The 12,547-nt window shown below is 38.5% G+C and overlaps 1 protein-coding gene across 2 annotated transcripts in view; it reads left to right on the top strand.

Moving 5' to 3' along the window:
• Nucleotides 1–12,547, top strand: part of IQCH (IQ motif containing H) — a 72,722-nt gene that overhangs the window by 28,659 nt on the left and 31,516 nt on the right. For both annotated transcript variants that reach the window (XR_005105187.1, XM_037393386.1), the window contains exons 12-14: nt 749–924; nt 5,201–5,473; nt 7,420–7,611. Coding sequence is in view for 1 of the 2 variants with exons in the window: in XM_037393386.1 (XP_037249283.1) it covers nt 749–924; nt 5,201–5,473; nt 7,420–7,611 (641 nt within the window). In the remaining variant the exon portion in view is untranslated. The remainder of the gene's footprint in view (nt 1–748; nt 925–5,200; nt 5,474–7,419; nt 7,612–12,547) is intronic.

The raw sequence follows: 12,547 nt of genomic DNA, 5'->3' as shown, positions 1-12,547 counted from the left end.
GGAGTGCTTTTTGGCAGCGTGTTCTATTGATGTTGCAAGGCCCATTAATTCATTAGCTCATCTATTAACATTAATATTTTCGAAGAGCAGAGTAGTTAAAATTTTCCAAAACAGTGTATATTAAAGGCTTTCACTTTCTCACCTCGAAGTGTTTGTGTACACACTGTCTTTTAGCCCAAGTTGTTTTACATGCAGAAAAACAGATTTTCACACTGTGGTGTTTAACTAGCTAATCTGCACACTCGCATGCTCAGCAATAGTTATTAATGGTATCCTACCGTGTGCTTTGTTGTGGACAGGACAAGAACAGGAACAGGCCATGCAAAATCCAGGCAGCATATGAAATTGCGATTTCATCAGCTTTCTAAACTTAATAGCTCAGTTTTATAATTTACTGAAGTTAATGGGATATATTTTTAAAGCAGTGCACAATTCCCATTGATGTTAATGTGAGTCGCGCATTTAAATCCCCCTGCAACACTTTCAAAATTCTGTCCCCGATATGTGCTGCCGATTGAATTTCAAAAACTAGCTATTTCTTTGGGTTGCTGACCTGTCTTCAGAGAAATGCTGAAGCACAGGAAAATCGGTTAAACAGCTAAGATTTGGGAATTACAGATCTCAGTTTTATTTCCAGTGGTCTTTTAGGGAAGCTGTTTGTTTGCAAACGATCAGGAATTATCAGATTGCTGTTCTGAATGGAGTTCACCTTTCTTCCTGTAATGAACATTGTGCCCCTTTGTTTTAGATGCCAATGTGGACGTCATCTACATCTGCCCCCTTCATCTGAGTGAGGAGTTACTGCAGTATTACAATAAACTCCTGGGTCTGCAGGCAGCTGTTAGATCTGGGAACCCTGAGGACATGGGTGACCTGCAGGACAGGTTCAAAATTCTCACCCCTGAAGCTATAAACAGCTTCCCTGTGAGTTTGTCTTCTAATTACTACAGCTTGAGGGATGCAGTAAAATTAAATTGGAAATTTTATAACTTGTAACGCTCTGGTACACATCAGTGAAATATTATTGCAAGTTTAAGGGCTTTACTGATTAGACTACTAGTTAGAGCATTGGAAATAAATATCCTGGTTTAGCTTTATAGACTTAGTTGAGAGAGTCCTATATTGGCTGTTTGCAGACCACCGCCCCTTCTTACTATATGCTTGGGACTGAGAATGTGATAGATTTATATCTCTAAGCAAATCATAGCGATAAACCGCTCTTATTACTCAAACTTTTATCTCCTGGTAGCCCAGCATTCAATCATTCATGTGTTTGTAGTGTTTCTTGCAATTAAATCCAATGCAGAAATTCTTAAAAAACATAACTTAAAACGACTTGGGTTAGGTAATACAGAAATATTAGCTCCAAACTTGTCATCAGTTTTAAATCTATGTGCTAAAACATGGTCTAAAAGGAGACCTTAATTAACGTACACTACGCACAGTGTTTCTGAGAATACTGCAGTGTGGTGAAGACTCTATGCAGTGGAGACTAGTTTTATATTGTAAATATTAAGTCCACAGTGTCTTAGCTGAGATTTGATTTTTATGAATCTTTGTGGTGTCTTTATATCCCTAGGGTTTATTCCTGAAGCCCTCCTCCTAATTTTGATATATATTAATAACAATCTTCTAGTTATTTTGTTAAGCAAGTATTTGTTTTACTGTAGACTGATTGAAACTGATGGCTTCAGAAGGTAAAGAAACTTTTTATATTCCTTAAGTGTGAGTTTTCAGATGTGTTGCTGAACAGTATGCTACTGTAGAACTACTCTTGTGTACGTGTGTGAATCCTTTTCTGTTGAAATAGTCTGAAAATAGCTAATGCAAGAAGAGTGCTTAGCTCTTTTGCTGTATAGGGAAGGACCCCTGAGTCACAGCTGTCTCTAGGAGTTTGGCCCTAGTTAAAATGAATTCTGTAGGTATGAATGTGTTCTGTTTTCTCTGAAACTGGAGAAAAGCATCAAGACTATATTTGTGTTTTTAGGAGCTGGCTTTTCTTTAGTATTGTCCTTTTATCCGAGTACTGGAAACCTGCAAGAATCACAACTGCCTGTGCTGGGTCTTAACCTTGTAAAGTAGAATTATTGGGATGGTAAATCCTTGATAAATACCAGTAATATATTTTTTCTTTTTAAATTGCACTTTGACAGCTGTAGCTGGATACTGGGTTATTTTTCCAGTACTAACTACCAAATATTGGAAGCTTTAAGAAGCATTCTACATGAACCATGCTACAAATATCACCTAAACCACATCATACTATGGATACAAGATGAACGCTAAACATGGACAGGTTGTACAGGAATGGAAAATATACTTTGTGGACAATTTTGGTCATACTGATTTGGCTGAAGTAGTTTCACTGTAAGAAAAAAAAAAAAAAAGCAGGTTGTTTTTAGGCATCCATCTCTTGCGTATAGCCTTCACTCTTCCAATTTCTACTGAAATATTCCAAATAATGGTTTTTTTGAGGTGAAGAGCAAACAGCTTTCTGAAAATATATTACACAGCTATGATTTACTGGGGAAAGTTACATGCTGTGATGTAGGGAGCCTAACCTTAGTTTCAAGGGCTACATGGTTCTTCTGCGCTATGGATTGTGCCGCTCCCGCAGCTGTAGAGTGCTGAGGAGCATATATCGGTGCCAGGTGCCATCAGAGAGAATGGGCCATCGCAGGTGTTACGTGATACCAGGCTGAGGTACACCCTTGTTCAGTGTGGTGCACCCGTTTATATGCAGAATCCTCAAAACTACCTTCTTTTCATTAAGCGTGTATTCTTTACCGTCTATTAACTGATGTGCCCAAGAAGTGTATCTTTTTTTGTGGAGAGGAATCTGTACTCATAACTGACCATAGTCATCCATTGGCTTCAGTGACCATGGGTTTAGCTGTCATTTTGTCTGGGTAAGGGTTAGAGCTTTACAGGTTCTTTAAGGATCTTTCTTCTGGGTTATTTAATAAAAAGCTTTTGTTGTACCTAATGTACCTAAATTTATTCCCAGTACATGAAAGTGTGGCTTAAAGGCCACCTTAGCAGGCTCCTTTTAGCAGTTCTAGAAGCACAAATCGGCCTTGCCCAGTTTCCTAGCTATTTTGATGGAACTGGATGTAAGGAATAGCTGTAGAAAAGACACCCAATCACAGATAGCTGTGTGCCCTTTGGCATCTGCAGAGGGGAGAGGCAGAGAGAGACTGAGGAAAAAGTTGTCCATATACTGTCATCCTTAGGCATTTGCTAGCTATTAGAATGACCTCTTGTGACTTGGTGCATCCACGTGCAGTGTGAAAACACTTCTAACCAAGGGTTACATATCAAATATCATATCAAAACAGCGTGGTGGTGGCTTTGCTCATTGTGGTAAAGCTGATGCCAAGGTCAGCTTCTCTGATCTTGAGAAGTTTAAAGACAAAACCAAAAATCAACAGGCTTGAGAAGCAAGACTTAGCCCTTTGGTTAACCTCCTAACCACTACTCTATGCACGCTGCGCTCAAATTCAGAGGATTCCTTGGTTTTCCTGCTTTCACTTGCACTACTGTATATCATGGCAGCTATACCACTCTTAAAGCAGGAATGAACTAGACTTTACAACCTGTTTCCTGCACTCCTTAATTAACTGTAAAATCCATTATTGAGAGAGACAAAGCAAATCTCATCCCTACATCACCACTTGTGGCCCCAGGGAGCAAGTGACCGGGGCTGGAAATTGATCCTGTTCTCTACACTGCAGAACTCTGCCACAAGACCAACAGAATGGGCCATCTCCCTGCTTTTATACCAGTGCTCAGGAGAAAGGAAACAAATGAATCAGAACATTGAGTCTCAGTTTTAAAACCGATGGAAGGAAAAAGACTCCAGAAAACTTATTTGTTGTTCTTTTTGCCCTCATACTTCTGTGACTCACTTTTTCCTACTAGAACTGTGAAAAGCATCTCATTTCTGACTTACGTTCCCATTGTCCTTGCAGTATGTCTGACTCCTTTACAGAGATACTTGGGCACTTTTTGCAGCTGCATGTTTGGTATGAGAAAGCACCAAGGAATTGACAAAAGGGGATTCCTTTCGTCCATTTCCGTAGGCCTCCCTGTCTCCTTTCCCACCATCGTCCCCATCCAAGTAGTGGAATCAGGATTTATATTTCAGTCCCTATGGAGGAGCATCCAGGATTTTGAAGGAAAATATTCTGGGTCCTACAGTCCTGGAAATCCCTAGCAAATCCAGTATTTGTGTGATCCCAAAAAGGAATACTTTCCTGACTGGTGCCTAAATTAGACAAAAGCTCCATATGAAGAGGATTTTCTTCTTGTTACGATTATGAATTGTTTATGGCAATCTGTTGTGGTTGATGTCTCTTGTACTATTTCTGCATGATGTCTCTGCCTATCTGTCTCAGCCTCAGTGCACCTCTCTGTCTTTGGAAAGATAATTGGGTTATCTGCAGGCCGTGCATAGGATACATTGTAGAAAATATTTTTGAGGTTTCACCTCCATGACTAATATTTTCAGTTTAAATTTAGAGGTTATAGTATCTGTTATGAACAGCTTGTTCAGGATTAGATCTTCTTTTTTAGAAGAAAAATTCTTTCCAAAAAGTTGAAACCCTTGTACTTAAACAACAAAATTACTACACTCTCTTTGAGTACTCTGTAGTTGTGTTTACAGTAGCTATCTAGAACTACTGTGTAATGGAAATGTATATCCCCAGTAATTTAATGTGATCAGTGAAAGGTTTTGTAAATCAAAGTGGTTTATTCTCAGAGAATCACTTAAAATACTGCTGAACTGTATGGTGAAATACATTCCCTGCTATAGGGGTTTTTTTCTTCATTTTTGTATTGATTTTTAGGAGCTTTAGAGTTAAACCATGCCAGAAGTGTTGCTGAGATGAATCACTATTATCCAAAGGCCACCAGCCTCTCTGCCGACTGACAGAAGGATAATTCCGCATGGATCAAATAAATACAGATGTGTAGTAATTAGTTCTATTCCCAATGAGCCCATTTCCAACACACTAAAGATGTGCACGATTATGGAGCCTCACCCCAACAGCTTTTATCAATTTAAACTGCTAAGCTACAGGATAGGTCATAACCCAGCCTGCTATTAATAATGTATTTATTGTGTGCAACATTATAAATTAGGTTCATGGAATAGAAAAGAACACCTTTTAACAAGAATAATGTTATCTTTATACAGAAGCATCACATGTGCCTAGCCACTCAGCTGAAGTACAGTCCCAAGACAATCAAAAGAATAAAAATCCTTATCCAGAACAGAAATGCCTACATTGTTGGAGGGGTTCCCCACAAAGATGATTTAGCGGTGGCTGACATGCTAAATGTGCCTATATTAGGCTCCGTGCCAGAAGTGGCTCACCTCTATAGTACCAAGTCTGGAAGTAAACGAATTTTTGCCAATGCTTGTGTGCCAACCCCTCCCGGAGAATCTGACATCTGCAACAACGAACAGGTAAGCAGGATGTGGTCTGCGATGGGTCAACATGCAGGTGCCTGGTTTCACCTGATAGAATGCAAATGTTGCACAATTGCAATGACTCTTCTCAATGAAACCTTAACTGCGTTTGATTAAATCATGTGTGATGTTGCATTCTTTTTTGGCTCTATCTAAGTAAATGCAATTTGTTTCCTAGTCAGGAAGTAATACGGTTGTTCTGGTATTCTTCATGGTCTTTCTTGAGAAGATATAAGGGTGTTTGGCCACTTATTTCCAACAGTTTGTGTTGCTGCTGCATGGATGAAGTCACAGCCTCAGTGAGATTAACAGGAGTTTTACCAGTGACTAAAAATAGAACAAGGGTTTCTGGGAAAATGAAGTATTTGATGAAGGGAGAATTTCTTCCACTTAAGCAGTCAGCCTATTCAAATTGAGGTTCAATGAGCCTATCTGCAACTGAAGTTTTACTTTGTATCTAGCTTAACATTGCTAAATTCACCTATCTTGTTAGCATGACCAGTAAGAAGAGAATAAAATATTACTGAACTAAAATCACAAGGCACAAGTTTTCTGTACTGTGTTCGATTTATATCTATTTATTTTTGCATTCAGTGCCTCAGTATTTCACCTATAAGCTGATTTTGCAGTTTGCAATGATATGTCTAAGTATGATCTGCACTGATTTGTAAAAAAATATATTTATTGTGGTGCGACATCTCACACAGGAAAATCATCAGTGTCAGGGTTTGTAGGTATTCCTGCTTCTTAGAGAGGCTTTTCACGTTGCTTTGCTTTTTATTAATCATCCTTAACACTGAAAACAATCTAAGCTATACAAATACATTGTGACTGCTATAGTAGATGAAATAAATATTTGATCAATGATCTGAAAAACAACTGTTTGATTTATTGTAAATAATTTATGTGCATCAAATACTTTTGATTCATACTACAGTGTTATGGAAGTTCTACTTCTGTTGTTTGCTTGTATGAGATATTGGCATTTTAGGTTAAATAATCTAAGCAAGGTGATGCTATGTTAAAGCACAATTCAGTTTTCACTTAAAGATAGAACATAATTCTTTGTGATTGGTACAGTCCTTACAATATTATTGATCCATTTCATTACTGTAGGGGGGTCATCAAGAAAAACGCATTTATGCAGTTCTCAAAAGCCACAAATAATAGCATCGGGAGCACACATGTAATTGTACTTTAGGTCAACGTTAAAAAAAGAAATGAAAGTCCCCAAATTTACTACACAGAAAACGTGGAAGGCTCTAGCCAATGCAACAAGATCTGGTAATACTTTTACCAGGTTCAAAGGCATTTGCAGTTTTGAAGAAGCTAATTGCATCCTACACCAGCTGGACAAAAGGCATTTTAAAGCCATTTAAATCTGTGTACATACACAAATAAATAATTAGCATTTTTATAAAGCCTGCCTGGTAACTCCTTCGTTCATTTATAACCATACAACGGACTCTCCAGTAGGAAAATTTCACAGGTGTTTTGGCTGGTGTTAGAATCTGGCACAATTATTTCTTAGATTTTGCAAATAGTGTAGCCCATCCCACATTTTACCCTGTCACAAACATTTATTGAGCAGTAGTGATTATCCAAAGCCTAAGATTCTCATCAGACAAAAAAGCCTGGACAGGCAAATTTCTCTCTGCAGAATACAGCTTCACTGACCACCAAAGGTGCTCAGTTGCTGTTTGGTAGCCTGTACTTGTGGACTGAAGTGCAGGATGGAGGCCCTAGGTTCTCCACCAAAAAATGTTCAAGGGTGCTTTCGCTCCTTATTCAAGATAAGGGTAACAACTCAAGCATCTTTAAGAAAAAGCAGCAGTATTTAGAAAATAAATTTCAAGTCCAAGCACTGGGGAACTGGAAGTCTAAATCGGGGAACAATTTAATATTGTCACGGTGCAAAAGATCTCTGTGTCATTGCTCCACAGATGATTAGCGTTCTCAGCCAGCTCATCATTGACAATATGGAAGTGCGGCGTTGGTTGTTTAAAGTGAACAATGAGTCTGGAGGAAATGGCACTGCCTATTGTGACGTTATTTCGCACCTGAAATGTTACCACTGGATTCAAAAGGAACGTCAGCGACACAGCCCTGAGATATGGAGTAAGAAGTGGGCACACGTAAGTGTGATTTGTTTAATTTGTTTTCATGGCCTCTTGATAGTCCACTGGGGTTCTTTGGCACAGCAAATCTTTTCTCTGAGCTTTCATTGTAAGACTTTGGTAAGGTTGATATTAGAGTCCAGACTCGCTTGTACAAAGCAATAGGTAACAGTAATTCAAATAAAACAGTTAAATATTCCAAAATAGAAATGAATGCCTGGCTTCCAACTGTGGAATAAGCTGGGTGTCATAACACTTCATTCATATGCAGTAACATGCAAATTTTACACAGAGGGTTTTTTTATCTGAAGTGAGGACATGTATAAATGAAAGCATACAGGTGGCAGAGCCTTAGATCTACACAGAAACTTGGAATTATTGCAACAAAGTGTTGGACTAATTAGTTGAACACTACTAATCAGTTGCGGACTACATACAGACAGATTACTACTTAATCTGGTTTTCTAAGGGTTTTTTTTTTATGTTTTGCCTAACTAATAGCTTTTAAACCTGTGAGCTATTTTCAACTGTATACGACAGAACACTTGAGGTCTGCGAGATCATTTAAAGTCCTGCGTGTTTCATTACAGCGGGTGTTTAGGTAAGGAGAGAGATCCTATAAATACTTCACTGAGGGAAACAGTATAGCATGAACTCATGCAGTAGATTCCTAAGAATCCACGTGACTGAGAGGCTGAAAGATGATACATTTCAACTGCAGAAAAATCCATATGAAACTAGACTTCATTAGTTCTGGCATTGAGAAAACTATTTGTAGTTTAAATATTCATTGGTATTTAAATGTGTTAATTTCAATAAGCATTTGATATTTCTGTATATTGTGCCAAATTCATTCCTAATGTAATGGTTTTAAAGCCAGAAGGAATGTATCCAGAAAGAATGGTTTAATTTACATAAACTACTCATTATAGCTCTTTTGATTTTTTTAATTCAATCAAAACTGGTCTGAAATTTTTGTTTGATTGAATTATATTGTATATTAAAATTTCAAATTGTGCTGATTACAGTTCTGTTGCATTTGACAACTACAAAATAATTCCACATTATAGAATAGAGCTTATGATACAAAGCTGAAGGGCTAATTTCTCTGATCTGCTGAAGATCCCTCACTCTGTGCAACTCAAGCAGTATAAAGCAGAGCACCAGAGAGCCACCCCAGTGAAGCATTACCGGGCCACCCAGCTCTCTGGGACATAAAGCCAACAGTATATCCAGATCCTGCTCCCACCGTCTGAGTCAGTGGGGCAGGAGACAGGATTCACCAAGTCTAGTTCTTTGCTGGTATAAATTCCCTATATAAGTGGTGTTACCTAGAGTTAGGACTAGCATTCCTGTGCCTTTTCCATTCTTTCATGGCTAAGTGACTCTTTATAAAGGACATCACAGTAACTGGCTTTTTTTGGTTTCCCATTTATACTGCATTTATGTTGAGATTTGACGCAACCAGGAATCAACCCGTTAGAAGCCCTTAAACACAAACATGTGTTGGCGGTTGGAAAATACATACAAAAAATCATGTATTTGATCTGATTTCCTAGAGTCAGCAGGAAGCTTCCATAAACCCAGACTGGTATTAGCGGGCTTTGGCAAAATGTGAAACTTGCCACCATTTTGAATGTCTTGTTTGAATATATGTGTTCAACTTTTTCTGCCTTCTGAGTTTAGCCCTCTTTTGTAGAACAGGAGACCTTTTTTATATAATGAATTGCAGCCTCCGATGAGTATTGCCATTGAGAGCAGAGGATTAAAATCATCCTTTGTTAAGGAATACCATTGTAATGATACACATTTAAACATCAAAGCATTAGTTTATGAGCACAGGCATGCTTTAATGTCCTATTACAGTATGTAGACCTGTTTCTTTTGATAATGAAGACATTGTGTCATCGGCATAGGCTGCCACATACAAAACGTATGCTGGCAGGTTATTAAAAAATTCAGCTTCTTGATGAAAGACTATCCTGCAGGCTAAGAGTACAGTGAAAAGACTCCCCATTCTGGTAGAATTATTAGAAATGAGAATATGACTGTAAGCACTAAATTATGGTAATACTTACAAATAGCATCATTTGCATAGTAGTTTGCGACACGATACCCAGATTTTCCTCGTTGGTATGTAGTAGGCAACAGATTAAAAATAATGTAGTTTGTGAGTTTGAACTGTGTAAAAAGATCTATTCCATCTAAAAATGAGACTGATTTTAGATTCTTCATTTCAAATACAACGTTGGGCAAACAAAAGTGCAGGACAGGATTATCGATATATTTTACCTTGTTAACTTAAATGCAACATCTGAGTTACCTGAAAAAATATTTTGCAGCTGCATAAAGGGTTGAATTCACAAACAATGCTGAGTATGCTCTGTAAGGCCCTCATCCTACTGTGCGCTGCTGAAGTCTGTCAGCGTATAAAAAAAATTCATCGTGAGACCCAGATTCCAACAATATTCAGTGTCAAGATAAGTGCTGCCGCCACAAGTGCACGTTTGGCAATTGTGAGGCCATTTGTGGAGGCATTCTCCAGTGTGAAAAGGAATATTGGGATCTGGCCCCCATTTTCTGTACCAATTCAAGCTTCAGTTAGTCCATGCGTAGCAGGAAGACTGGTTCTGTTACTGTTAGAGTAAGTGAAAAACTGTTTGGAGTATCTAGAGAAAGATATCCATAATCTTTGTTAATCTGTGGTTTTCCAAAGTGTGCTAAGAAGTTGGAAGTCAGCAGTTCAGTTTTTCAGGTTTTGGAAAATCTCACCTATACTTATATGAAGCCTTGCTGAGAGACTTTATAAATTCATGGAAGAGAAAATTATTAACAATCATCACCGACAGAGTCTCTGGCTTAAGAGGGATTCAGAGCTGCAAATTGTTGGAGGCTGGGAGAGTATCTGGGGAATAGAAGTGTTTGCTCTGTTTTCATACGTGCCTGGGCATCCACTTGTGACCACTGTCAGAGACAAGGTTCGGGGCTAAGCAGACCTTACACAGCCATGCTTTCGTGACCCTGAAGACATTCAGATGCCCACTCACAATTCAAGCTGAAGGTTGGTGGAAAAGTGGTCTACAAAGTGTATTTGGTGCCTTTTGTTGGTTTTTGAACAGACACCAGGCTGTCAAAGTCTGTGATGCCTCCTGGCCTTTGACTCCGAATCTTGAGACTCAGATGGCCACCTTAAATTCTCAGAACACTTGCAGCCCTCTTCCCTCTTAGAGGAAAGTGAACATCACCTTTCTGCTAGTGCTGCCATTTTTCTTCTTTTAACAGTTTCCCCTTTTATGTAAAATACAGCACTATGCAGAGTTCCCATCCTCTTGTGTAACTGTAGAATGCTAAACAGTATCTAAATCACTAGATTAAATTACTAGTGAAATTAATTTTAAAATTATCTTTTATTACACTGCAACTCTTAATTAACCACCAGGACCAGCCACACGATATGAGTTTACCTAGCAGCAATCCTAAAGATAACGAAGATCAAGCTGAAGACAAAAAAAGGGATCAGTGTGGGGGGTAAAGAAGAGAAGAGCTGAAAATACAATAGAGCAAGGCACAGGAAAAAAGCATCAATGTTCTCTCAATAAGCCATTATAATTGGCCATAGCTACACAACAATTTCAAAACTCTCCATTAAATATCTGTTGTAGAAGAAAAAAGCTATTTAATGCATTTGGGCAGCCTACTGTTTTAAGTGTTAGAGTGTTTGAATCTTATTGCCTCCAGTTGTGTCACAGTGTTTTGTCACAGTTTCTTTTCCTTATAGACTGCATCTTGGTTAATTCACTAAAATGTGTACAAGGAAATAAAAATCTTTTCAAAAGGTGACAAATCCAACTTTCACTCTGGGTTGCATAAAGCAATATTCAGAACCTGGCTGCAAGATTTTGCATTGATTGCTATTGGAAAATTAGTTTCAAAGGCCGAGATAAAATTATGTGAAAGGCTGGATGTTCCTTTAAAATAAAAATTTTCTCGTCAACTTTCAAAAGTCCTGTAATAAATAATAGATAAATTTTGTGATTATCTGAAAATCGGGAATAGTGGTGAGCAGATTGTTTACTGGTTAAATGAGTCACATTCACTGTAAGAAAGCTGAAGATTACATACCACATCTTGTTTCTTTACTGAAGTAAGGAATTCGGAGTAAAGAGCATATGTTTGTCAAAAGAAACCCAACCGTAATACTGCCAAAGATGTAATTTTAGCAACATGGCATTGCAGGCACACTATTTCTGACAGTCTTTGAACACAGCAAAGCTGCCTATCCCTGTTTTTTTCCTTTCTGCTACCCATTCCCATTTTCACCACTCTGTTTGCCTCTTGTGCCACCACCGGCCTTGTTCTAGGGCAGTGCTGCGAATAGTACTGCAACTGGGATAAACCGCAAGCGATCAAACTGGCCTTAGTGTAACACCTGAAGCCTGCCCAGGGGGTTCTTAAGCGAGTAGCCTTTGCTCTGCTCCTTGGTGCACGCACACGGCTGCAGGTGTGGTATTTTTTTCAGCCTGAAGAGGGCCAGAAACTCTTGACAGATCCACAGAAGATGCATTTACAGCATTTTGACAGGCTTGTAAAATTTCTTCTAACTGATACGATGATAGGAAAAAGAGAAAGAACCCAAAGGTTTTGGACAGGAATTGATTACCTATAAAGCAATACAGCTGCAGGTTGTTTCCTAGCACAGGCAGTGATCTCTCAGCAATATATCCTAAATAGCTTAAATATTCACCGTATCCGCGAACAGTCCAGAGTGCTCTTTCTCAGATTATTAATATACCTGTGTGCCTGCCATGGTGACGTTTCAGGTGATTCTCAAATCTTAAGTAAAATAAAGCGTGATAATTGTATCCCTCGGTTAGATTAAAGCCATGATCTCCATTCGTGAGACTTGCAATAATCAGATATGCAAGCTGTTGGTTTGTATGTCCTATTGATTTAA

The sequence above is a fragment of the Falco rusticolus genome, chromosome 7 (assembly GCF_015220075.1).
Source record: "Falco rusticolus isolate bFalRus1 chromosome 7, bFalRus1.pri, whole genome shotgun sequence".
NCBI lineage: Eukaryota > Metazoa > Chordata > Aves > Falconiformes > Falconidae > Falco > Falco rusticolus.
Note: the sequence above shows the minus strand (reverse complement) of the source record. Positions and strands in the feature narration are given on the sequence as shown.